This window comes from Mesoplodon bidens, assembly GCF_964165515.1.
Source record: "Mesoplodon bidens genome assembly, chromosome: 18".
Lineage (NCBI taxonomy): Eukaryota > Metazoa > Chordata > Mammalia > Artiodactyla > Ziphiidae > Mesoplodon > Mesoplodon bidens.
Window position 1 is genome coordinate 5,005,142 of NC_138175.1, and position 26,022 is coordinate 5,031,163.

Here is a 26,022-nt window from a genome sequence, read left to right on the forward strand (position 1 = left end):
CCCCAGACGCGCTCATCCCCGCCCCTCGTGCTCCCACGTGAACTTGATGGTCTCCCGGCTCTCATTTCCCGCTCCCTCCGTGTGCTCTGAAACAGTTATCCACGTCCTTATCATCACCACTGTCTGGCGTTTTTAGTGTCGCTGCCTCTGTGCCAGGTTCAGTTGTGAGCCCTTCCACAATTCTGATGAGGATTGACAGCCAGACACAGCACTGGACCCACGGCTGGGTTTTCATCTTCCAGTTCAGCGCCTGGCACCAAACTGGTGCCCAGAAGGTGTTCCGTTGCCTGCAACTGTTGCATCGGACATGGGTACTTAAAGGAAAGCGGAAGGTCTGTCTTGGATGTTCATGTGCGTTAGTAACTAGGAGAATCAATAAAAGAGTGAGTTGACACAGCTGTAAATGTGTGCGCAGACTCCAGGGCTGCGAGTGTCAACAGCTACGGGGATGAAAACCACTTGTGTGTCTGTCCCCACCACTCGGGGGCCCTGAGGCAGGGACAGAGAACCCCCCCACCCCCACCTAGCTCAGAACATTGTGGACCAGAGAGGGGATGCCAGTGAGCCCTGATCACACAGCAGAGAGAGGCAGAGTGGGGACTTGAACCTGGGTTTCCTGGATCTCTGAGCTGCTGAGGGTTGGCGTTTGCTTTGCACCTCTGGGGCCCCGTGCTTGGTGATGTGAGCAGGGACGGGAGAGAAGAACCCCCACGTTATGCAGGCATTGCTCATCCTACCATCACCATGTTCTTGGGCTGCCCTCCCCATGTGCTTTTATTTACGAGGCACATTTGTCCAGACCAGGTAATTGCTACCTGTCTGTCCACATCTGATTATTTCTGCTGGTCTCTTCATTAGAATCTACACCTTTAAAATCCAGGGAGGGGATTGGTTTTATTCTTAGAAGATAGCATCTCCCAGTGAAGTGACACAGCTGAGGATTGGGGGCCAACATGCTTCTGAGCTGCTGAAGAAGATGGGCAGAGGCTCCTCATTTACTCAAGAAATGTTTATTGAGCATGGACAGTGTGGCAGGCACCATTGTGGGCACTGGAGATGTCACAGGGAACAGGATTCCTGTCCTCCTGGTGTAGGGATGAGCAGACTGCAGGAGCCCTCAGGGATGTCATCCTGAGCCTTTAAACTCTTGTTTTACATGCAGTAATAATAAGCTAATTATATGCCCCTCTAGCCTGTGGCAAGTCAGAGATGGAGAGAGGGACTGGTAGAGGAAGGCATTTTGAACTTGCCCGCAGAGGCTGGTGCTTTTGTCTGTGGAGTTCTGTCAGAATCTATCCCTCAGGTTGTTAGCATGGGCCCCCTTCTTCCTCATTACCCTGTTAGCTCGATGAACTCTAGGTCATCCTTCAAGACCCAGTTCAAACATCACCTCCTCTGTGAAGGCTGCCCTGATCACCACCCCACAGGAAGAGTTAATTTCTTTCTTTCTTTGATGTTCCCATACGCCCTGTGATGCCTCGTGGCTATGGGGCTCACTTCATTGTGTCCACACACTTAGTTTTTCTTATTTGCCCCTCTAGATTGTGTAGTTTTTGAGGGTTCATATTGTGTCTTATTCAGCAAAGTCTTTGAACCAAAAATTGTCAACAAGTGTTTGTCAAATGACTAACTAACAGCAATGGAAGAAACAGCAAAACTATAAAAAGTGGATACGAGAATGCAGAGCCGTGCACACCGGGGCGTGTAGTGCTCAGGCAATCAGACACCGAATCCTTCAGTGTCTTAGGAGTGTCTCATTGACAATGCTGCAATTATGTACTCAGAGCCTCCAGGAACTGGTTACTGTTCTCTAAGTCAGAAGGTGAAGTCAGATGTAACACACTGACTTCCATTTAAGGAAGTAAAAGTAATCATTAAAAAAAAAGTTATGGTGCTTTGTCACTGAGGGAAAACCTTTAGCTATCCTGATAATTTGGGTCTCCAGATCAGCCCATTCCCTGAGGGTTCTACCAAAGTAATCATCTTTCTTTTCCTCTGGCTATTCTGTACTCCATTTTCTTGCGTTCTCTGTCAAACTAGGAAAGCTGGGTCCTTCATTTCACGAAAAAGCAATGAGGAAGGAATCATTTGAGACGTCTACTGCTTTGAGGAAGGGGTGGGACAAAGAATCAATGTGCATAGACAGTGTGATCTCACAGGCAAGGACCGTATACACATCCATGGAGCCCTTGTCCTCCGTGTCCCAGAGAGAGAGGACATTGAGCACTTCCAGGTCTTTGTCTGTCACTGCCTGGGCTCCCACATCAGCAGCTTGCTGGAAATGATGCAGCTGTGGCTACTGTCCAGCTGCCCCTATGCCCCAGGCGGCAGGATGTTTGGATTCTTTCCTGTTTCCTTTCATGCCCGCTCTAGGGAGCTTGCTTGGTGGAAGCTGACAGCTCAGCTTTTTGGCGTGTGGGCTGTTTTTTCCCTCCCTGAACCTTGTTTGCATAACTTCTTAGGGAGTCTATATAAGGTAAGGGCAGCTTCAGCCCAGCTCTGGGGCAATTTCCTGCTATCTCCTTCCCCCTTTCTTTTGTCTTGCTCTGAAGTTCAGTGTTGAACGGAAAGTATGAAATGATCACTTCTCTCTCTCTCGTTTTTTCTTTCTGTTGACCAGTAGATATTTATTGGGTGCCTCCTATGTGGCTGGCACTGTGGTTTGTGCTGGGGATATGACAAAAATTGTACAGATATGAAAGCAGCTGAAGAGATCAAAGGACATGCACCCAAAAGTGTACTTAGGTGCCACTTAGGGAGTTTACTAGGGTTATTTAGGTGGTGAGGCTTCTTTTTTTTTTTTCCTCGCTTGTTTGTGTTCCTAATTATTCTACACCTAGTATGTGTTTTGTGTGTAATGAAAAATATTGTTCAGAGCATTTGCAAAAGTGTGAGGAAACCTCACACTGCTTGACTCGTGGCAGATCCTCTGTCTCCTCTGGGTTTTGTCCTCCAGCCAGTGCCAGCTTTGGGAAAAGGCAGAGGGGAAGGCAAGGGTCTTTTTTGGGAGAAGGTGAGGCCCCTGGATCAATGTGGATCTTGTGTCAGGGTCACCGTGGTGAGCATACTGGGTGTGACCAGTCAGGATCTGTCCCTCAGTGATTCTGAGCCTCAGGAGATTTCAGGTGTGGGTGGGAGGGGTGGGAGAGGGCAGGGAGTCATTAAGAGCTTGGTGGGGATTATGTGCCGTTCATAGTTTTTGGGAAATTTATTAGAGCAGCTCATCCTGGTGGCCTTGGTGATTCCAGATCAATCTGACCCCCCTCTTTTCTTCACCCCTCTTCCCATGTCCTCTGTGGTCATCTCTCCCTCTTTGTGTCATCCTATTTCCTTCATATCCCTCCGCCTCCTGCCTTACCTCTACTCTCTTTTCCTAAGTCCCTCCCTCCTTTCTAGCCCTAGACTGGAGCTGGAGGAGGGAAGAGATGGGAGAAGGGGAGGGGGTGGTAAAGGCAGTTGATAGGAGAGAGAGAGGAAAATGCAGGGTTGAGAGGGGGATAGAGGAGGGCCGGGGGAGGAAGAGGCTGCAAAGGAGAGAATGCCTAGTGACCACTGCCGGCGTTTCTTTTTTTTTCTTTTTGGCTGCGTTGGGTCTTCATTGCTGCACATGGGCTTTCTCTAGTTGCGGCGAGCGGGAGCTACTCTTCGTTGTGGTGCGTGGGCTTCTCATTGTGGTGGCTTCTCTTGTTGCAGAACACAGGCTCTAGGCACGTGGGCTCAGTAGTTGTGGCTCACGGGCTCCAGAGCTCAGGCCCGGTAGTTGTGGCTCGCGGGCTCAGTAGTTGTGGTGCACGGGCTTAGTTGCTTCGCGGCATATGGGATCTTCCCAGACCAGGGCTCGTACCTGTGTCTCCTGAATTGGCAGGTGGATTCTTAACCACTGCGCCACCAGGGAAGTCCACTGCTGGCGTTTCTGAGCACAGTTCTGCCAGGCAGTATTCCAAGAACATTTCAGGCCATGACTTTATGCTGCAAATTACCTTACGTAGTCAGTGAAGGCAAGGAGCCTTGAAAAGAGGAACAGGACTTTGAACCAAGTGGGCCCTGCCTGGGATCTCTAGGTCCTGAGGGGTCCTTAGGACTGTGGGATTGACTGGTTCAGGAGCTGTTTCACACTGATAACCCATCCTTGGCCCGTGATGAGACTTCACAGACCAACCAAAGGGTCAAGTTCTTTGGAGAGTGGAGTTTTATGAATGCCCTATGAGGACCATCTCTTCATGAATAAGACTCTCACTGAGCGAGGGAGGGGAGGGTGTCCACAGTCCCGAATTGGGGCCACCTCAGCGAAGGTCAGAAGGCAGCGAGTGGTGGTGTTGATGGTCCTTGGGGTCGGGGCTCCCAACCTTGCTTTGTCATCGGTTGATGGCTCCCCTGAGATGGGGCTCTGTGTGGTTTTGTGATGCATTTGGAAATCGTTGTTAATGATGGCTTATGTCAGCAGACATATAGAGGTCACAGAAAAACTCCCTATTAGCAGTTCTGTAGCTCAGCAGCTCTTTCTCTAAATACTGCTCTTCTGTCTTGGGCTGTGGGATTCGGGGGAAGGGGGAGACTCTGTGGGGACAGTCCCGCTGGTCTTTGATGGGGAGGTGCTCAGGGAACCAGGCCTAGATGCCTCAAATTCTGTAAATTCTAGTGTTGAGAAGACACACCATACGGGAAGCTCCTTTACACGATCAATTCCTTAAAATAAAAGGTGCTGGTGGGGAGGAAGTGGGTGAGGCTGAACTCTGGGCACTTCAGCTTTTCTGCCCTTGAGATGTTTTGTCTCACTCCCTTTCCTGGCCACGGGAGAGTGGGTCCTCTGAGCTGAAAACTCCATCTTCTCTTCTCACCGCTTCCTCTAGGTCAGTGGTTCTCGGGCTTTGGAGACACCAGAATCCCCCAGGGGCTCGTTCAAACTCACTTCCCAAACCCTATTCCCAGAGTTTCTGAATTCACAGTCTAATGAGTTCCTGGGCGATGCTGTTGCTGCTGGTCTGAGCACCACACTTTGAGAACTGCTGCTCTAGATGTAATCAGAGAAAAGGAATGTCTGGCTTCTTATCACTTCACCTCTCTGAGCCTCAGTTTCTCCATCTGTAAAATGGGATCGTGAGCAGTGCTGACCGGACAGAGCGGTTGGGATGGAAAAACGTGCAGCTACATGTAAGTGCTTAGGACGGCGCCTAGCACGTAGTAAGTGCTTAGTAAACAGCCTCTGTCATCTTCAGGACCCTTGTTGGTATTATCTGTGCCCCCTAGTGCTTGGCACTGTGCTTGACACACAGTAGGTCCTCAAGAAATACTCATGGGACAAGCGGCCCCATGACTGTGTGTGCCTAGGAGGGCCCTACTTTGAAACCGAGCAGAGTGAGCGTAAGTTTGGCAGATACAGAAAGCCAGCAGAGAGGCTGGAAGGCAAGGAGGCTGTCCTGTTGGAGGGATTTTTTTTTTTTTTTTTTTTGACCGCACCATGCAGCTTGTGGGATCTTGGTTCCCTGACCAGGGATCGAATCTGGGCCTCCTGCATTTGGAGCATGGAGTCTTAACCACTGGAGCGCCAGGGAAGTCCTCGAGGCTGTCCCGTTGGGTTTGGCAGTTAGGAGGCCACTGTGGACCTTGGAAGGCAGTTTCACCAGACAGATAGGGATAGAAAAATAGTCACCATCCCCATCAGGCGAGCCTTTCACATCTCTTTCTTTTTCATTTAATCTTCACAACCAACTTGTGAGGTAAGTATTTGACCCATTTTGCAGATGAGGAAACTGAGGCTTAGAGGCATTCAGGAATCTGGTCTCATCACAGAGCTGGTATGAAGAGGGGATGAGTTTCTAATGGATTCCAGAACTTGGACTCAACCTGGATACTGTAGACCAGAATGCTGAGGCTGAACGGTCAAGGGAGCAGCAGGTGTAGACAGCTGTGCTGGGACCTCTCACAGAGGGAGCTCAGAGTGTGTGTCCCCTGGTATGAGTCCTGGGCCCGGGTGCCCCCCACCAGGGTCGTCCAGGGCTGCACCTCAACTTTTCAACCTCAGACTGGAAAGATGTGCCATTGGCCCATTGGGGACCAAGTACCACCCCAGGGGTGACAGTGACCCCAAGTACCAACCTTCTTCGGGCCAATTTTGCCATCCTAGTGTGTATGTGCCCACACATGCATTCACACACACACACACGAACATGCACACAGGCACACACACACACTCATATACGCATATGTGATGGGGTCAAGCTCTGCCTTCCAGGTGATGCACTCGTGTGCACATCCGTGTTTGGTCTGCCCGGTTTGTTCAGAGGAAGGAAGTTAGCGACTAAATGAGAACTTCCTCCTGCATTGACTAGTTGGAGGTCAAATGGGCTTAGGACCTCCTTCAGGATGCGTGGGGGACAGAGGTCTGTGTGGGCAGCTGTGAAAATGTCACTCAGACCAACAGGCTTTTCAGCTCAGACTTTCAGCTGACTTTTCGATGTCATGCCAAATCCCGAGTGGCAGACATTTGTAAGCAAAACGTGACTCTGGGATTTTCAAAAACGTCAGCAATCTTGTTGGCCAGGCCATTGTCAGATAAGCACCAAACAGGCCCCCAGGAAAGCAGTCTCTCCAGCCTTGATAATTTAAATGACATTGGCCTGCAGTTCTGGAAGTTCTTAAAAGCCAGGTTCCCTGTGTCTTTGGAGGTGGGTGTGAGACTGACTTATCGGATATCTGTCTTGTGCCAGGTTCTGGGCTGGTACTTGGGACACATGGTTTGTAACTTTCCCACTGAGTTTGGCCAGTGATGGGGCTGTTGGGATCCAAGTGTGGTCATGGGATCCCAAACATCCAGGCTGACCAATGAGGAAAAGGGAAATAGAGTGGTTGCCATGGAAACAGACTGCGAGTTCTTTTGCTGGTGTTGTCTTAGCCATAACAAGGCGCGAGGCATCTGAGGTGTGGCCCGCCTCCCCCTCAAGTCAAGGCTGCAATTTAATTAAACACTTTGGAGCTGGTTCTCCTGTTCCTCCAATAACTAGGAACAGTGTGCTGGCTTCCCAAAAGCGGCCTCGATGCTCGGAAATGCTCGGGAACCAAAGTCCTGCACCAGCCGTGCGTGGCTGCGTGAATTTCAGTTCCTCAGCCCGGACAGCCTCATTTCCTGTGCTCACTTCTCACCCGCAGCTCTGCCTGGTAGCTCAGGCTCCGGGGAGAAGGTTCTACCATGTCGGGCCAGCATCCTATTTAATCCTCATGGCCAAGGAAGGAGGGAGGTATAAAATTACCCCGATTTGGAAACATCCCGAGTGTCCATCAGTGGATGCATGGATGAACAGAACACAATGCGGTCCATCCATACAATGGAATATTATTCAGCCATAAAAGGAATGAAGATCATGCTACCACGCAGACGAATCTTGCCAACATGCTGAGTGAAAGAAGCCAGACACAAAAGACCACATAGTGTAGGGTTTCATCTGTGAGAAATGTCCAGAACAGGCAAATCCAGAGACAGAAGACAGATTAGTGGTTGCTTAGGGCTGGGGGAAGGGGGGGTGAGGAGTGACGGCTGGTGGGTAGGGGGTTCTTTCTGGGATGATGCAGATGTTCTGGAATTAGATAGTGGTAATGGTTGCACAACATTTTGGATGAACTAAATGCCGCTGACTTCTATGCTTTAAAATACTTAAAATGGTGAATTTTTGTGGTGTGACTTTTACCTCAATAAAGAAAAAAAATGGGGAGGACCAAAAAAATCACCCCATTTTACAGGTGAGGCAGCGAGGCTCCGATGTTTGGGGATTAAGTCAGATTCCTCCAGGACTAAGAGATGGAGCTCACATGGTCTCCTGTCCTTGGACTTTTCCTTCCTCACTTCCCATGGCCAGTTGGTCACCAAGCCATGTCAGTGTGGCCTGTGAAGTGTCCCTTACACTGGCCTGTCCTCACTGCCTGGACCCCGTGGTCAGGTCCCAGGATGGGCACCCACCAGGCTCCCATGGCTGGGTGGGGTGGGTCCCCTAAAGCAGGGAGGCTGGGCAGACACACCCGAGATGTCCTAGCCCTTGGCTTCAGGCTGGCTTTGTCCTTGGCATGTTACCTTGGGCACATCACACAACCTCCCAGCCTCATCTACCAAACGGTTGTTTGGATGTTGATGAGGGTGACAGTGGTGTCCCCCCCCGACCCTGCAGCCCACCTCCCAGCATCCTTATAAAGACCCAATGAATACTGACCCGTAAACTGAAAGGTGCTTTGCCAGTGTGAATGACAATTATGATCTGTTTCCTTTAAGAAATGCCCACATGTGGAGTTTGGATCAGGAGTCCGTGGCCTGCCAGGGCTGTGTCTCAGCTCCCCTGGTCAGGTGGTTCCCCCTTAGACAGCGTAGCTTGTTGTCAGGATGAGCTCATGCTTTGAGGTACTAACCAGCCAGTTTAGACTGTGTCTCAATTTCACATGAGAGGGCTGGTGGCCTTGGATCTTGGTGAGAACCTTTACTTTGTGTGGGATTCGGCATGGAGACACTCGGAATGATTCTAGGAAGAAAGACACCTTGATTAAAAAAAAAAAAGCCATAAAACCTCAAAGTGTGAACCTTTGAGCAGCAGCATCAGTGTCACCTGGGAGCTGGTTAGGAATGCAGACCCTGGGGCCCTATCCCCAACCTGCGAATCAGAATCTGCATTTTAGCGAGATCCCAGGTGATTCAGACAATGCTTAGGAAACACAGCTCGCTGGGTCATTGGGTCGCTGAGAAATCCTAAAGCCAGCGACGAAAAGCCATTTGAGAGTATGAGCTGAATGAAGCGGCAGGTACAAGATGCATGACCCCAAACCAGCAGCATCCCGCGTACCAGCCATCATGGGGGGGGGGAGTTGGGGGAGGGTGGAAAGAGATTTCTCCGATAACTGCAATTGACATGTGATTTATTTAGGCATTAATCTGAGTAAGGATATGTGATGCCCTCAAGAAAACGTGCAGGATTTTGGTGGAAAACACAAAGGGGTCCTGATTAAATGGGGACACAAAGTATGTCTAGAATTTGTTCTTACCTGCGGGCGGTTCTGCCCCCCTGGGGACAATTGAGCAACGGCTGGAGGCGTTGTTGATTGTCCTAGTGGGCGGGGGGGGGGCAGGGTGTTTGTGTGTGTGTGTGTGTGTGCGTGCACGCGCGCGCGCGCACGCGAAGGCCAGGATGCTCCTCAGCACGAAGAATGACCCAGCCTCTAATGACTAGAGTACCAAGGTGGACACACACACACACACACACACACACACACACGTGTCACTTTAAGAACTCAAGAATACCGGCTGATATTTTGGGGATGCAGAGCAGTGGAGGATGGGGGAACTTAGCACAATGTACTATGAAAGAGATTCTGAAGTGATGATGAGATTACTGGTGTGGCAATGACACAGACTTAAAAGTAGATCCATCGGCCAGAATAGCCCCCAGAGTCATTTTAATAAAAACAAACATATACCATATAACAAGCATAACATACCCAGTGGAAAAATACTCAGAATTCTTCTTTTTTAAATTAATTAATTTATTTTTATTTATTTATTTTTGGCTGCACTGGGTCTTCGTTGCTACCCGCGGGTTTTCTCTAATTGCGGCGAGCGGGAGCTACTCTTCATTTTGGAGCACGAGCTCTAAGCGCGCCAGCTTCAGTAGTTGTGGCATGCGGGCTCAGTAGTTGTGACTTGTGGACTCTAGAGTGCAGGCTCAGTAGTGTGGCGCACGGGCTTAGTTGCTCCACAGCATGTGGGATCTTCCCGGACTAGGGATCGAATCTGTGTTCCCTGCATTGGCAGGCAGATCCTTAACTACTGGGCCACCAGGGAAGCCCCAGAATTCTTTATTGGCCTAATTGTCTGGCCATAAGCTAGCCATGCCCAGTGGGCCCAGAGCTATATCCCAGACCAGAACAAGGGCCACCGTCTTTGTTTCCTCCTCTCCTCCCCACCCCAGCCCAGTTCCCATCTCTCCACCGTGTGGCTTTGCTGTTCCAAATAGGGCCTCAAAGATTTGGGATTAAAAAGAGTCGACGAACTTCTGTTCCCTAAATCAGATTCAGAATTTGAGCCTTGACTGTCTGGGGGAGGGGAGGGTCGCAGGCATGGCAGCCAGAGAGGCCTGGCCTCCATCTGCCTGTGCAGCCTCGGGAGTGTCACATGACCCTTCTGTGCCTCCACTTCCCATCTGTGAAATGGGCATCCCAGCCTGTGGCACTGTTGTCGAGATTGAGCGAGGGAATGTTGGCTCCTGCCATGTGGCTCTGGGCACCCTCGTGGCTCAGAGCCCCTGCTGGGGATGTGGATTTGGGGTGTTTTAACCGAGCACCGTGCCCTCCCTTTGCCGTTGGTGCAGATGACGTCCGATTGTTTGCCTTCGTGCGCTTCACCACCGGGGACGCGATGAGCAAGAGGTCCAAGTTCGCCCTCATCACGTGGATCGGCGAGAATGTCAGCGGGCTGCAGCGCGCCAAGACCGGCACGGACAAGACCCTGGTGAAGGAGGTGGTGCAGGTAACTGTCCTTGTGTTCTTTTAGGGTCTCGGGGGGGAAGGGTGCCGGTCACACCCCACAAAGGGTCACCATCCAGCAGGGACACAAGGGGCTGGGCTTGGCTACTTGGTCTGTGACTTGGAACGTGTCATGCTACATTTCTGGACCACTAGCACCACTGGTGAGATGTACCCCAAATTGCTTTCTGGGGTGGTAGACGCATTTGTGATCCTGACCATCAAATACTAGAAAAGTGGTGGCTGGTGTCTACCTCTGGGGGGGGCGGGTGGCTCACGGAGAAGGGGTTGGAGGGATGACCAAAATGGCACCACTTCCTGATTGGGTGATGGATGACTTCCAACTGTGGCCATGAGGACCCAATGGGAGAATTCACGAGTGCTCTCTGAATGGTGTCTAGTACACAGTAGGTGCTCAATAGCACTTGGTGAATGAATAAATGTCAACCTTATGGGCACCAGCAGGGGTTTTATGATGACTTTGATGGCCATAGAATGACAAAGGCTATATCAACAGTGGCAGAGATTCCTAGTCTGGGCAGCTGGGCGTTGGTCATGACTGACTTACTCCTGTGTCCCTATTAGACGGAGGGGAGGAGGAAAAGGTGGCTGTACCCTTGGTTTTGTCTCTGAGCTTCTAAACAGTTCTACCTGTAGAGCTCCCCATTTTAAAGGTTTTTTTCCATTCTGGACATAACAAAAATTGACAGTAAGTGATTCATCTGGGGCTAGGACACTGGGTCATGCTGAGAAAAATAAAATCCAAATTCCAGAAAGATAAACTGGGGGAGGGAGGTGAAGGGGAGATAGTTTTCTCCTTACCAAAGGGTTCTCCATTTTGCAAAACAATTTCCTAAAACCCGTGATGGGGAGGTGGTATAGCTACCACCCACCACGGGTATGGGGCTTCTTTTTGACGTGATGAAAATATTCTAAAATATTCTAAAATCATGGGCTTCCCTGGTGGTGCAGTGGTTGAGAATCCGCCTGCCGATGCAGGTGACACGGGTTCGTGCCCCAGTCCGGGAAGATCCCACATGCCGTGGAGCGGCTGGGCCCATGAGCCATGGCCGCTGAGCCTGCGCACCCGGAGCCTGTGCTCCGCAACGGGAGAGGCCACAACAGTGAGAGGCCCGTGTACCGCAAAAGAAAAAAAAAAATTCTAAAATCTGTGGTGATGGTTGCACATATCTGTGAATATACAAAAGGAAGCCACTGCATTGTAAAAAAACCAAAACCAAAATACACACACACAGAAATCAGCTGTGTGCAGTGTGGTGTCCTGGATTGGATCCTGCAACAGAAAAACTGGTGAAATCGGAGTGAAGTCTGGGGTTTAGTTTAGTAGTCACGTTCCAGTGTTGGCTTCTTAGCTGTGACAGATGTAGCACGGTAACATAAGAAGTTAACAATTGTCAAAATGACCGGTGGGGTACATGGGAACTCTTGGTATTGTGTCTTGCCACTTTTCTGTAAATCCCCAACTATCCCCAAAGAAAACTTTTATTCAAAAAATAATAATAGGAAAACATTTTCCTATCATTCCATTTTTACAGTTTATTTTGCCATCTTCGCTACGAGTTCTGCAGGGGAGCTCACCTACCTCTTCGCATTGCTGCGGTCACAGCCTGTGAATCACGCCCTAATCAGCTTCTTCTTCTTTTTTTTTTTCTAACATAACATAATTACATAAATTATGTGGCCTCAGAGTCTTTGTAATGAAGGTTTTTCTGGTGGCTGAGCGTCCCATTTCACAAGCGCACTGTGGAGTACTGAAAATCCCCCTGGTGTTGACCTCTTGAGTTGCTTCCAGTTTTTATTGTTAGAAATAATGTCCTAACCAGCATTTTAATACATGCAGCTCCTTTCTGTCATCCACTGGATCGTTTCTTTAGAATATGCTTTTAGGAGGTGGGGGTTCCATATCATCACAGAGGTGAGGATCACTTTAAAAACGAATAGGCTGTCAGATTCCCTCCTAACGGGTTAGCACTGTGCCTGGGACATAGTAAGTGTTCAGTACTTATCATTTACTTCCTATCCTAATCAGCATTACCAGTGAACACTGTGGTTGGTATACCCTCTCCAGCACCGGCACCCTTGCTTCGGATGGCCACCTACTCAACCCCACGGGCTATTTTTCTTCAGGACAGTTGGGGGTTTTAATGGGTAACCAGCTTTCAAGGGTCTCCTTTATGGCAACAGAATGGAAGATGCAAAAGAATGCATGTCCAAGTCCGAAGGTCTCCCACTGGACTCCGCCCTCCACACTTAGCCCTCTTGTTGGGCAGCCAGGAGAGCAGGGCACACAGGGAGAAGATGTTTGCTGGGATGCGTCCAGTGGGGGCAGTCTTTTGAATCTTGCAATGCTCCTGTTTTCTTTCATTTTTTAAGATTGTGGTAAAATGCAGTAACATGAAATGTTAGCCCTTTTGGTGTACGGTTCAGTGGCGTGAAGTCCATTTGCAGTGTTGGGCGATAATCACCATCGTCGGAAAGTTCCAGAACTTTTTTTTATCACCCCCCCAAAGGAAACCCTGAACCTATTAGCAGTCTGCAGAGTTCTTTATATATCTAGAACTCTTCTCAATTTGGCTCAGTGGGTTAAGAGGGTGATTTGGGGAAATATGATTCTTTGGTAACTTCAATTGGGAGTATTGGTTATAATTCATTTGTTTGCAAACTCAAATACATTGCAGCAAAAAGGGTAATTGCTTGGCTCTCTGAACTGGGAAGTGCAGGGGTTGCCAGCTTTAGGTGTGGATGGATCCAGGGCTGAAGCAGTATCTTCCTTTCATTTCTCTTTTCTCTTGCCTCTGGATTTGGCCTCAGGTGGCCTCTGTGCAGCAGGAGAAATGGTCCAGGCCTGGTGGTTCTTCTCTGTCTTGATCCCAGGGGAAGAGAGAGCCCCCCTCCCTCAGTGTCAATCATTCCCTTAAAATGATCCAGTTGGCATATCCTGTGGACCAGCCAGTTGGGGTCTCATGATTGGCAGCTCCGATTGTTAAAAGAAAGGGATGCTGGTAGACGAAAAGCACAGACGTCCCCTCTGGTGGTGGGGTGGGGGGCAGGGACTCTATCTTGAACTGCAGGTGCAATGTGATATTTTGACCATTACCTTTCGTATTTTCCACCTCTGTATTTAAAAAGGTTTATCACCCGAAGCTATTACAAGACCTCACATTTATACTACAGTTGCAAATACAGCCATTAATGTTACAAAGGGGTCGATTTTACTGGCATAATGGTATTTTCTGACAGTCACTAAAATCATGCTGATCCTGGTGTGTCAGTTGTCCTTTCTGCTCAATGGGGACTCAGAACAGGTGTTCTCTAAGGGGTCTCCAGATGGACCATTCTGGATTCCGTGTCTTGGGGACAGGCTCACATCCCTAGCTGCCTTTTACCACAGTTTCCAAGTGAAGAATAAATGGATTGAGGTTTAGTTTAAGATTACTCATAACCCTTGGTTTTTGTAATAATAAAAATAATATACCCACATCCTTATGCTTTGTATGAGATGTAGACAATGTAAATTAATGTAGAGACACTGAAATCAAGAGGAATGGGTCTTTACGCCCCCTGCCTGCCTGTGGGCAAGTCTCTCTCCCTTCCTGGGCCTCAGTTTCCCCATTTAAAGATGAGTTGGATGACTTGACCTGCTGTGTCATATTCTGTTTTGATTTATTCTGAAATTGTTTCTTTTTTTATGGGGTAGTTTTTTTATGACCGCATATTACATTTAAATGAACCATACTTCACTTTGTCAGACAAAGAGACAGTTTGTAGTGCAGTCGTCTGGGGTATAGCCGTTTGAGCCAGATGGGGTGAGTTCAGATTTCAGCCCCGCCATTTGCTCTATGGCCTTGAGCAAGTTGTTCTCCTCTGGGCTTCACTCCCCTGATGGCTAAAACTGGGCTGGTATAGTGTCTGCCTCTTGCGGTTGTTGTGAGGATTACATGAGCAACCATACGGAAAGCGCTTAGAGTTATCTCTGGTAGAGGCCCGGAAGTGCGGCTCTTATGACTCCCAGCTGTCCTGTTTAGACAGCACCACGATGCACAGCTTTCTAGGTTGTGGAGCGTTTCCGTGGGAGCGGATAGGTCCTCGTGCTGAGCCCCGGGACACAAGGCATGAATCTTATTGTTGACCCATCCTGCCTGATTGTCTTGCAGATGGCTTGGATCAAAGTCACATCCATCAGCAACACAGGAAGGTCCTGAGCCTCACCCACCCCTGCTGGTGCTGACTTCAAACAATCCAGTCCTTCATGTTCCAGCCTGGGGCCTGCGCATAGGTGCATCAGCAAGGGGAGCCCTAACCTTAACCCTAACCCTAACCCTAACCCAGAGCAGTGATAGGATTTGCCCCGAACCCATGACTAACAAGCAGCAGGCCTGGGGCTGGAGCCCGGAGGAGTTAAAAATCAGGAGGTTTGATTCTGGGTCTCTTTAGTCTGTGTTCAGAGCCGGGCTGAGCTGCTGAGCTGCATCTGCGACTGGTGGAAAGCAAGACAAGACCAGGTCACGGGCAGTGACGGCTGCTGGGCTGGGCCATGGTGACAGCCGGACTCAAGCCCTGGGAATGTGCTGAGTGGACAGGGTGTGCGGCTGCATCGTCACAGCCGTCATCTGCTTCACAGAAATGCCTGGCTGGTGCCGGCAACACAACACCCGTCCCATTGTTCCGGCGCCTCTGTGGGATGACAGGGGCAATGCAGTCACCCCCACACACACACTGTTAGAGACCTGCCTGCGCTGGGCCAGGCTGTCTTGCTTTAGAGCAGACTCAGTTGATGAAGCATTGTGCTGGCCTTGCGGAATCACTTTGTTCACGCGGTCCTTTTATCTATTTTGTATTTTTTAACGTCATATGAATGCTCACGGAGCCAAGTAACCAGAGGCAGATCTCAGCTTTCAGCACTGGGAAAAGAACGGCAGGGAGTGTTTCCTCCAAGGAGAAGTAGAGGCGGGAAGGACGGGCATGTCAGTGACTGCATGGAATCATCAGTGTAGTGTATCCTGATGGCCTCTGAACCCCAGGAGCAGGGATGGCTTACATTCTGGACCCCCTCCACCCCCAGGGCCGGGACCAGATGTCCTAACTCTCCTCCAGGAGGGTCGTATTTGTGTACCAATGTGGTAGTAATATTAATAACAAGAGTTTTATTGTGCCGCTACCACATGCCTGGCACTTTCAAGGACTTTCCAAACATTAAAATGATTCCTTCTTGGGCTTCCCTGGTGGCGCAGTGGTTGAGAGTCCGCCTGCCGATGCAGGGGACACAGGTTCGTGCCCCGGTCTGGGAAGATCCCACATGCCGCAGAGCGGCTAGGCCCGTGAGCCATGGCTGCTGAGCCTGCGCATCCGGAGCCTGTGCTCTGCAAGGGGAGAGGCCACAACAGTGAGAGGCCCGCCTACCGCAAAAAAAAAAAAAAAAAAAAAAAAAAAAAAAAAAAATGATTCCTTCTTCACAACAAGGACAGTTCTGTCATTATCCCCACTTTATAGATGAGGAGCCTGGGACCCGGGTAAGTTGGGGAAGTTGCTCAATGTCCCCTGTGCTTGTAGACTGGCCCCTGGGGCCCTGATTGTCACTTCACCCCACTGCATGTTTCCCAAAGTCCTCTAGCACTCTGAGAAGGCTCTGCGAAGTTCTGCAGGAAACAAACCTCTTACATTTATTTTTTAAATTTACTGATCTGGTTCTCAAGCTCCTTGATGGTAGAACCTTTTTTTTTTTTTTTTAAACTGGAAACTGAACATCATTGCACAGTGTTTCTTTTTTTTAAAAAATGCTGCTGTGTCAAATGGTAGAGATCATGGGCTTAAGGGGAGTGAGACCCAAGTTGATATTCCAGCTCTAGCAACTTTTCATCCTAGGACCTCGGGCAAGTAACTTTATCTCTAGACTCTGTCCTCTCTTATGAAAAAGAGACTGTAAAATTTCATAGAGCTGTTGGAAGGATTAAAGGAAAGTAAAGGATGTGAAAAGGTTTCTCCTTTTAGTGACCAATGAACTCCTATTCATCCTTCAAAACCCTTATTCTTTATCCCATTCTATCAGCCTCAATCAGAATTAATTGCTCCTTTATCTGTTTGTATGATACTGTGACCCAAATTCCATGAATTATAATTAAGTGACCCTAGAAAGTAATCTCAAGGGCAGGGACCATGGCCGCTTTATTTGTATTTCTCAAACCTAGAAAAGTACTAAACAGGTGCTAAAAAGTGAAGAAACAGATCTGTTCACTTAGGCTGTAGTCTGTGTCTTATTCTTGGTGTATTCCTAGGACAGAAGCTAGTAAATGTTCAGTAACTGCTCTTTGGGCTGAATTAAATTGTGGAAGCCATTTACACTCAGGGAGGGATTTGGGGGTGGATTGGAATTTCCAAGGGCTCTGCTTTGTGTCAGTGAAAAGCAGAGGTGAGAGCTGGTTGGGTCAGCCGGGAGAACCCACACACTTCTGTGTCATGAGATTTATGGGGCTGGTGCTCCCCCTTGCAAAGCATTAGTTGCTGCCTGGCCCTCGGGGGACCAGCTTTGGCGCTTCATCCATCTTTAAAGGGTTTCAGCTGTTTGTTTTTACAGGGAGTTTTATGCTTCTCCAAGCCTGTGGTTTGTGGAAAGGCCCTTTATTCTTCTCAGAACCAGAAAGGGCCTTTTGCGCTGATGCGTTTCACCTGGGCCTGGGCTCAGGCAAGGGGGCTTTCCCGTGCTTGTGTCCTTTATTTAACACAAATACAAAGCTCCCAAGAGGCCTGTGAATGGTGGAGCCAGGGATCATGTGTGGAGGGGCAGGTGCCATTATACACCCAATATACAGATGAGGAAACTGAGGCTAGGAGGGGTGAGTCCTCAAGCCAAGGTGAGTGTCAAGACAGAAGCCAGCTGGTGGGGCTCAGAGACCCGCTTTAGTTGTGGGAAGGGCAGTGGGGAACCTGGTTCTATGCTTCTGCTACCAGGAGGTTAAAAGCCCTTGGGAGAGGAAGACGCCCAGGCCCTGAGCCCAGCATGTAAATGGAAGCCGCTTTCACAAGCCTGCTCTGCCGGTGGGCTGTGGCCGGGTGCCCATCACTAAACCCCAGATGGGTCCCAGCCCTCAGCCAGCTGGCCTTGGCGTGGTGCCTGCCTGGTTGCCCCCCGCCAGCTGGCCTCCTGATGTCCACACAGTGATTCCCAACACTGTCAACAGCAGACAGTTTCCATGCTCTGGGGATGCCAGATTAGAGTGTGTGCAGGTCTTTACTGAAGGAGCCCAAACGCTGAGTCCAGACAGGTCTCCGTGTGTGGCATGCACACCCCACGGTGCTTTTGGGGCTGTAGGCTGCCTACACTCGCTACGTTTGTCTTCAGATTTTCCCTCCCTCGTTCTCTTCCCCTGAATGGACCAACCCCACCTTTGTCCTTGTCATAGTTTGTCCCTGGACATCCTGCCTTTTGAAAGACCTTCCCAGAACAAGCTCCAGGCTCTCTGTTTTCTCCCCCTTGGTGGTTTATCCCAGGGTGGTGTGGTTTTGAAAAATGGTTTGGACAAAATTAAGGACCTAAATGATGATCAGCCACACAGCGATTTCTGCTAATTCCCCTGGAGCCCTGACCATGTGGTACATGTTATTACAAACGTGCTTAATCATAGCAGAGGTACAGTGTGTCCTTTCATGTAACATTTCATAAATGTTTTCAGTTTTCATAATTTTAATGGCTGAATACTATTCTGTTAGTGAATGTGCAATTACATGTACGTGTGTGTGTGTGTGTGTGTGTGTGTTCACTCTCCTGGTAAAGACCTTGGCGTGGAGTTAAACACGGGTTTCGGTCCCAGCCCCACCACTCACCATGTGTGCAACCTTTTGCCGGCTACTTTACTTCCTTGAGTTTCAGCATCCTCTGAAAATTGGGGATGATAATATCTAAACTCATGGAATTGTAAAAATTAAGTAAAATACTGTATATCATAAGTGTCTGCTATGTATGAAGTGTTCAATGTAAATACTACTTACTTATTTACCCAACTTCTGTTGAAAAGTGGAAGCAGTCTGGTATTTACTGACAATGAACATCTGTGAGTATGTGTGTTGTAATTTTTTAAAAATGCTGTTGAATTATTCCTTTGGGAAAAAGTCCCCAAAGTGGGTGTCACTGAGGAACAAGAAATGGTAAGCACAATTTCAACCAGGCAGAAATTGAAGTCCTAAACATGGATTTAATATTGTTTGTCAAGTGATTGATAGCAGGGGCTATTTGGAGGTCTGGGTTTAGGATTTTGAGTTTAAGTCTGGACTCGGTGGGGAAAGTGCCATGATTGATTTGTGATGTCTGCCATGGATACTGGAGAAGAGAACAGAGTTTGTTTCCCACATCCTACCATCCCTGATCTAGATGGAGCCATAGTCAGAAATCAGGCAGAATGGAGTCAGGGCTTCTGTAAATGTCCATGGTCAGGAAAGCAGGGGGTGTCAGAATCCAGGCAGTCACTCACATGCTAAAGAGGTGGGTGGCCCTGCAGGGGTCAGGATTCAAGGCGTATGGATGGCTGCTCCTATTTGGTTTGGACCCAGAACTACCCCAGCATGCTATAAGACATCATGCTTTCCCCCATCCATCTGTGTTGGGCAATTACCTTGTGTCCACTCGAAATGCCACCACATTTCTCTCTCTTGTCCTTTGTCCTCTCCTTAGTGAAATAGGGTGGTGTCACTTCTGCCCTGTGGTGGTGACGCAGGTGCCTGTGTTCCCGAATCTGTCAAACACTGGACCATACCATTTTGATCTATTTGTTTTTCCCTTGTCTGTGGTGACTCATGCCAGTTATAAGAACCTGTTCTTTTTAAGTAAATTACACCTTGCTGGAAGGATTTTTAAAACCTTGGTCTCTGAGGCGCTGTAGAATAGTTGTAGGAGGGAAAGTGTAGGGGACCCAGGAGGGGTTGGCACGTTTGATACTGTGCCTTTTCATCAGGCCTGTGTTCCTTGGAGGGTGCCTTTTCTCCTAGCACGATGCAGGCTGCTGGGGACCAACTGCTTTTCTTCAGCACACCAAGGTCTTTGGTTTATAATTAATCTTCGCCTACTTGGGGGAAAAGATACAATATTGTGGCCAGCATGTGTCTCATCCACCCCCTGTCCCATTTCACACATGTGGGAAGGGAGGTTCCATCCCCCGTTTTTTTGCAAGAGTTTACTAGCACAAGGCCTCCTTTTCGAAAGCCATGCTCTAATCCGAAAGTTGACAGTTCTGTGCCAGTTTTCCCCATTGCTCCTTGGATTCTTGTGTCCAAGGTGGAACTTTGTCCCACATGCTCTGGAGGCTCAGGTGCAAATCCACAGATAGCTGTTGGGGAAAGGGCTGGCCAAACCTGCCTTCTAGAACCTGTGAAAGAAGAAAGCCCTCTTCTTTCACAGAGGTGGAAACCAGGGCCCAGAGCCATTGATGGCTTCCTTCGGGGCATTTTAGAGCCCCCTGGTTCTCTTTCTCTGCTCTTAGACTCTCAGAGGGACCTTAAGTACCAGATTTTGACTTCCCATGGCCTAGGAGAGTGTCTGGCGTATAATAGGTGTTCAGTAAACATGTGTTTATTGGAAGAACAAATTGCATTAGCTCTCATTGTCTTTGGATACAACGAAGGTCACCTTTCCTCCCCGGCCCTGCCTTGTAGAAATGTGCATTGATGGCATCACAAACTTAACTGTCAAAGACTCCCACTCATTTTTTCTTCCCAGACCTTCCCAGCACCCATATTCTCTGCATAGGGTAGCAACCCACCATGGTCCTAATGTTCTAGGTGGAAGACCAGACACACTTCTACCCCAACAGGCTTCTTCTCTGTCCTCCTATGGCTAATCCCACACACAGCTTTTGGACGAGCAGCTGGATTTGCCGTCTTCTTTCTGCGACGGCAGGGAGAGCCAATGTCACTACCTTGCTTATTCCGAGGAATTCTCCAGACTTCCCTTCGTTAAAAAGTAAACAGTGGGGATGGAGAAATCAGTGTGGGTGAGAGAAGAGGAACTAGCCACTCCCTGTGCTATGAGTGTTTCAGAAAACTTCTTTATAGCTCAGACTCCCCTAACAATCTTGTGAACAAAAGTAACTCAGGGTCATTTAAAATATTACCTAGTCATTCTTGAGCACTTCCAGTGCACACTCATCAGATCCTCACAACCAGCCCTAGGATGTAGTAGGTCCTCTTATTGTCCCTGCTTGCAGATGAGGAGACTGAGGCTCAGGGCGGGTAAGTTCCTGGGGAGGGTCAGGCTGCTGGAGATGCATATGCACAGCTGTCCCTATTCGTATTTGGCACAAACTACTCCTAGCATGTTTTAGGACTGAAGCTGGGGTTTAAACCCAGGCCAATGGGAGCCATTTAAAAATGAAGTGATTTAAAACCAAGGATAGGAAAATACTTATACACTTTTTTTTTTTTTCTTTTGCGGTACGCGGGCCTCTCACTGTTGTGGGCTCTCCCGTTGTGGAGCAACAGGCTCCGGACATGCAGGCTCAGCGGCCATGACTCACGGGCCCAGCCGCTCCGCGGCATGTGGGATCTTCCCGGACCGGGGCATGAACCCGTGTCCCCTGCATCGGCAGGCGGACTCTCAACCACTGCACCACCAGGAAAGCCCACTTATACAGTTTTTAAGCCAGCCTTGCAAATAGATTCTTGACTATGTACAGAGCCCCAATTCCTTACCCCAGTCCTTCCCTAGAATTGCCCTCCTTGGAAGCAGACCAGTGTCCATCTTATGTCTTTGAAGCATGAACTTAAATGCACTTGAGAAAAGTCACAGGGACACAATGTGTCCTGAACTTGATTGGTGTGTTTCCAAACCATCTTGGAGTCCTTTTTAGCTGGATGAGGCCTCTTCCTTTGAAAAGTCCTGCACTGGCAGAAAAGGGAGAGACCCTGTCTGGAGGCTCTCAGCCAGGGACACCGAGTTCCCAGACATGAAGATCTTTCTAGAACCACAGGTGACCGTGCCCCCAGACTGGCATATTTTGCTTTGAAGTCTCTGGCATGTGGCTTTGGTAGCCTTGAGGGTATGATGGATGCTTACGTGGGAGGGACAGGCAGGCTGGAGCAGCCTACCGGGGAGGATGCGGAGGAGTGAGGACCTGCCCCCAGGGCCCCGAGGTGAGGCTGCTATGCGCCCTGGGATAGATTGTTTCCCCTCTCTGGGTCTCCTACTTCTTCTCTATCAAATAAGGGGGTGAATGTCAGGGTTTCAAAGACTCTTTCAGCTCAATGTCCCCTGCCTCCCCACCACCTGTTTTTGTTAACCAAGGTATAATGTACATAGAGGAAAGTGCATGAATCTTAGATGTACAGCTTGACAAATTTTTGAATTTTAAAAGTTTGAATTTTTGTACGTACCCATGAAACTACTGCCCAGATCAAGATGGAACATTTCCCACTCTCCCTGCTCCGCCCCCAAAGGCTCCCACTCCCCCACTCAGATCGGCTGTAATATTTTATGGTTAATGATTCTCCTTGACTGAGCACGTTATTCTCTCAGGTTCCTTCCTGTTCTATCTAGACCTGGGCTGCCACCAGCCACGTGTGGCTGCAGAGCACAGAAAGTCTGGCTTGTCATACTGCTATGTGCCGTGCCTATAAGTAAAATATACACTGGCTTTCCAAGATTTAGTATGGAGCACAAAATGTAGATATTTCACTGATGGTTTTATATATTGATTACCTGTTACAATGGCAATATTTTGGATATAGAGTTAGATCAAATACTATTACAATGAATGTCACCTGTTTCTTTTTCAATGTGGCTACTAGAAAATTTAAAATTCCCTACGTATTAGCATTGCTCTGGGCCCTGCCGGTCTCCTTCCTGGAGAAAGGACTTGCCCCCCCCCCCTCATCTTGCAGTCCTCGTGTGGCCTGCCTCTGCCTCAGGAGGTGTTGCCTGGAGGATGCCAGGGACAGTGGCTGAGAGCAGAGGTGTGAGCATGGCGGGGAGGTGGCCCTGCTTTGTGCAGATGTGTTCTTTGTGGTTTTCAGCGCGGGCAAGTCCTTGCAGGCCCCTCAGGTCTCAGGCGTTGTTCCCACATCAAAGTCTGGCTGTGCACAGAGCTGTTTTCGCTCTGTTTCTGCCTCTTGGAAAACTCACACTTAAACCCACTTCACGGAATTGGTGGTGTCTCCCTGCCATGTCGAAGGCCTGCTATGTGAGAACCCTGGCAGGAACAGAGGTGGAGGAGTGTACACTCATTTTGAGTTGGGTTGAGGCTGACTCAGACCTTTGCGGGACTTTCTGCAGAGTCCACACCCTGAGGGGGAGCATCGGCTCACCCAGCATCCTGTGGTGGATGAGGCCCACCAGGCCTGCCTGCTAGGACCACATCCACGTGGCTGGCCACCTCCTGCCTGCCCTCTGGAGGGCAGGGGCTGGTTCCTATAGTGGGGATGGGTGAGGTTGCTTTTCTCTGTACTTTTGTTTGAAAGAATCATTTTTTGGCAAATCTTTTGGTTTTAAACGTCTCAGATTCTCAGGTATATAGGGTTTGGGGCTGCTTTTTGTGCAGTTTGAGACATAGCTATTTTTTTAAGGTAATTTTGTTCATTTACATTTATTGTTATGTTTCACTGGGTTCTGCTATCCTGGCTTGCTCCTTCTGGCTATGATTCGATTTCTCATATCCCTGTGGGTTGAAGGTGAATTGTGCTTTATGTGCACTTTCATTGTGGACTTCTGAGATCTTATCAAACTTCTTTTAATCTGAATTGTCTGATGGCTAATAGACACAAGCGTGAGTGTTCTTGTTTCTCTAGATTGCCATATATAGCTACCACAGGGTAGAGGAACTTTGGACTTCCTTCTATAGGCGTCTTGAGCTGTGGGCTTCCTCCTTCTGATCTGCTCTTCGCCCCTCCCCCTGCCGCTGGGGCTCAGGTTGAGACACGCATTACTTCTGGGTTCCCCTTTCTGGCTCTGCCATTCTGCTTGTGTTCAATGGTGTGCTGATGACTTATACAGACGCTTAGCAGCACAGCATGGCAGGCTGGGAGTAGAAAGGGTTGGAAGGATGTTTGGTCATCTGGGCTAGTTACACAATCTCTCCAAGCCCCGCCTGCAGATCTTATCTTTTAAAAAAAAAGCTAATATACTGAGGTAGGATTAAGTGAGAAAATGTGTGAACCTGCACCTGGTACATATTAGTTACCTGATAAATATTAACCTCCCATTTCCTCCTTCCTGTTAGTATTCTTGGTGGTTTGGCATGGCAAACGTTTAGCCTTAATATTGTAAAACTTGACCTTGAGAGTGCTCCTGGTTTAGTCATTCTCCTTTTTTTTTTTTTTTTTTTTTTTTTTTTTTTTTTTGCGGTATGTGGGCCTCTCACTGTTGTGGCCTCTCCCGTTGCGGAGCACAGGCTCCGGATGCGCAGGCTCAGCAGCCATGGCTCACGGGCCCAGCCGCTCCGCGGCATGTGGGATCCTCCCGGACTGGGGCACGAACCCGTGTCCCCTGCATCGGCAGGTGGACTCTCAACCACTGCGCCACCAGGGAAGCCCCCATTCTCCTTTTTTTCCTTTCTCTTGTTTTTTTAAAAATTGAGGTGAAATTCACATAACATAAAATTAACCAAGGGCCTCCCTGGTGGCGCAGTGGTTGAGAGTCCGCCTGCCGATGCAGGGGATACGGGTTCGTGCCCCGGTCTGGGAGGATCCCACATGCCGCGGAGCGGCTGGGCCCGTGAGCCATGGCCGCTGGGCCTGCGCATCCGGAGCCTGTGCTCCGCAGCGGGAGAGGCCACAGCAGTGAGAGGCCCGCATACCGCAAAAAGAAAAAAAAAAAAAAAAAAAAAAAAATTAACCAACATTTAAAAATATACAACTCAGTGGCATTTAGTACCTCACAAATGTGGTGCAGACACCACCTCTATCTAATTCCAAAATATTTGCATCACTCCTAAAGGGGATGGTGACACTTTTAAGAAGTCCAGCTTTAGAGTCAGCTGTACCTACTAGCTGTGTGACTTTGGGCAGGTGTCATAATCTCCAGCCTTTGTTTTCTCATCTTCACAATGGAAATAATATTGATCATTTTACAGGATTTTTTTAAAAACAGCTTTATTGAGGTATAATTTACATACCACAAAATTAACTCATTCTATGTCTACAATTCAATGATTTTTTAAAGTAAATTTACAGAGTTGTGCAACTATCACCACAATCCAATTTCAGCACATTTCCATTATTTTCTGTCGCAATCTCTACCTCCTAGAAACCATGAATCTACTTTCTGTCTCTCTGGATTTGCCTTTTCTGGACATTTCATATAAATGGAATCATACAATATGTGGTCTTTCATGTCTGGCTTCTCTCACTGAGCATAATGATTTTGAGGTTCATCCCTGTTGTAACCTGTGTCAATACCTCATTCCTTTTTATGACTGAATAATATTCCATTGTATGGATAGACCATGTTTTGTTTACCCGTTCATGTCTTGATGGGCATTTGGGTTGCTTCTACTTTTTGGTTGTTATGAATAATGTTGCCATGAATGTTTGTGTTTACAAGTGTTTGTGTGGACATATGCTTTCATTTCTCTTGGGTACATATCTAGGAATACCGTACTAAAGGTTTTAAGAATTAAGTTTGCTAATGTGTGGCAGTGTCCGGTACCCATAGGTGCTGTGTAAATAGTGGTCATTCTTTACATTATTTCCTTGTGGACTCTTTTTTTAATGTGGATGATGTTCTGACCTTCAGACTTGTTATTCAGATTTTGGTAAATTTCTCTGTATTCTTACCTGTCACCATCCTGAAATTTTCCTTGTTTATGGAAGTCTTATGATGCATGTATTAAAATAACTCTTGATTCTTCATGGTTCAGGGTTATCTGAGAAGCCAGATCACCTGTGTCACTCATTCATGCCACAGGCATTTATAAGAGCCTCACGTGTGCCAGGCCTGTGGGGTTTTATGGTTGAAATGTGTACCCTAAGAGGGCACAGTGACTGCCTCCATTTGCTCATCACTGTAGCCCCATCACACGGAATGGTTTTTCTTGAATGTATGGAAACAAACTCCCTGCCTTCAAGTAACTGAGTATGGCTGGAGAGCCCAGTACATCCTTTAGTGCATTCAGTGTCTGGGCTGATCACTCAGGCCTGGGACCAGAGGCCGTGCATCAATCACTATGACAGGGGCACTTGAAGCTACCTTGTACCTGCTGGTGACAGCCAGTCATGTATCTCTTCCCAGCTCCACGTACTGGTTCCCTGTTGATAGCTTATAATCAGATATCATGTGAATATTTACACCATGGAAACGGGTAAAAGCTACAAATCACCCCCCACCCCTCTTTTGAGAGAGCCTGGTATTAAACATTTACCAGCCGACCTGCCTACCTTTCCAATCTCCTCTTCTATTATTCTCCTGAGAAGATGGGTTTTCACAGATGAGGAAACTGAGGCACAGAGAGTTGAAAGAACTTGCCCAAGGCCACACAGCCGGAGAACGACAGAGCCAGGATCCGAACCCAGACCTGACCTTGGCCCATCCCC

General features: G+C 48.6%; 1 protein-coding gene across 1 annotated transcript in view; it reads left to right on the top strand.

Moving 5' to 3' along the window:
- Window positions 1-26,022, top strand: part of COTL1 (coactosin like F-actin binding protein 1) — a 44,964-nt gene that overhangs the window by 17,428 nt on the left and 1,514 nt on the right. The window contains exon 3 of the mRNA XM_081216447.1: window positions 10,341-10,498. Coding sequence (XP_081072573.1) covers window positions 10,341-10,498 — 158 coding nt within the window. The remainder of the gene's footprint in view (window positions 1-10,340; window positions 10,499-26,022) is intronic.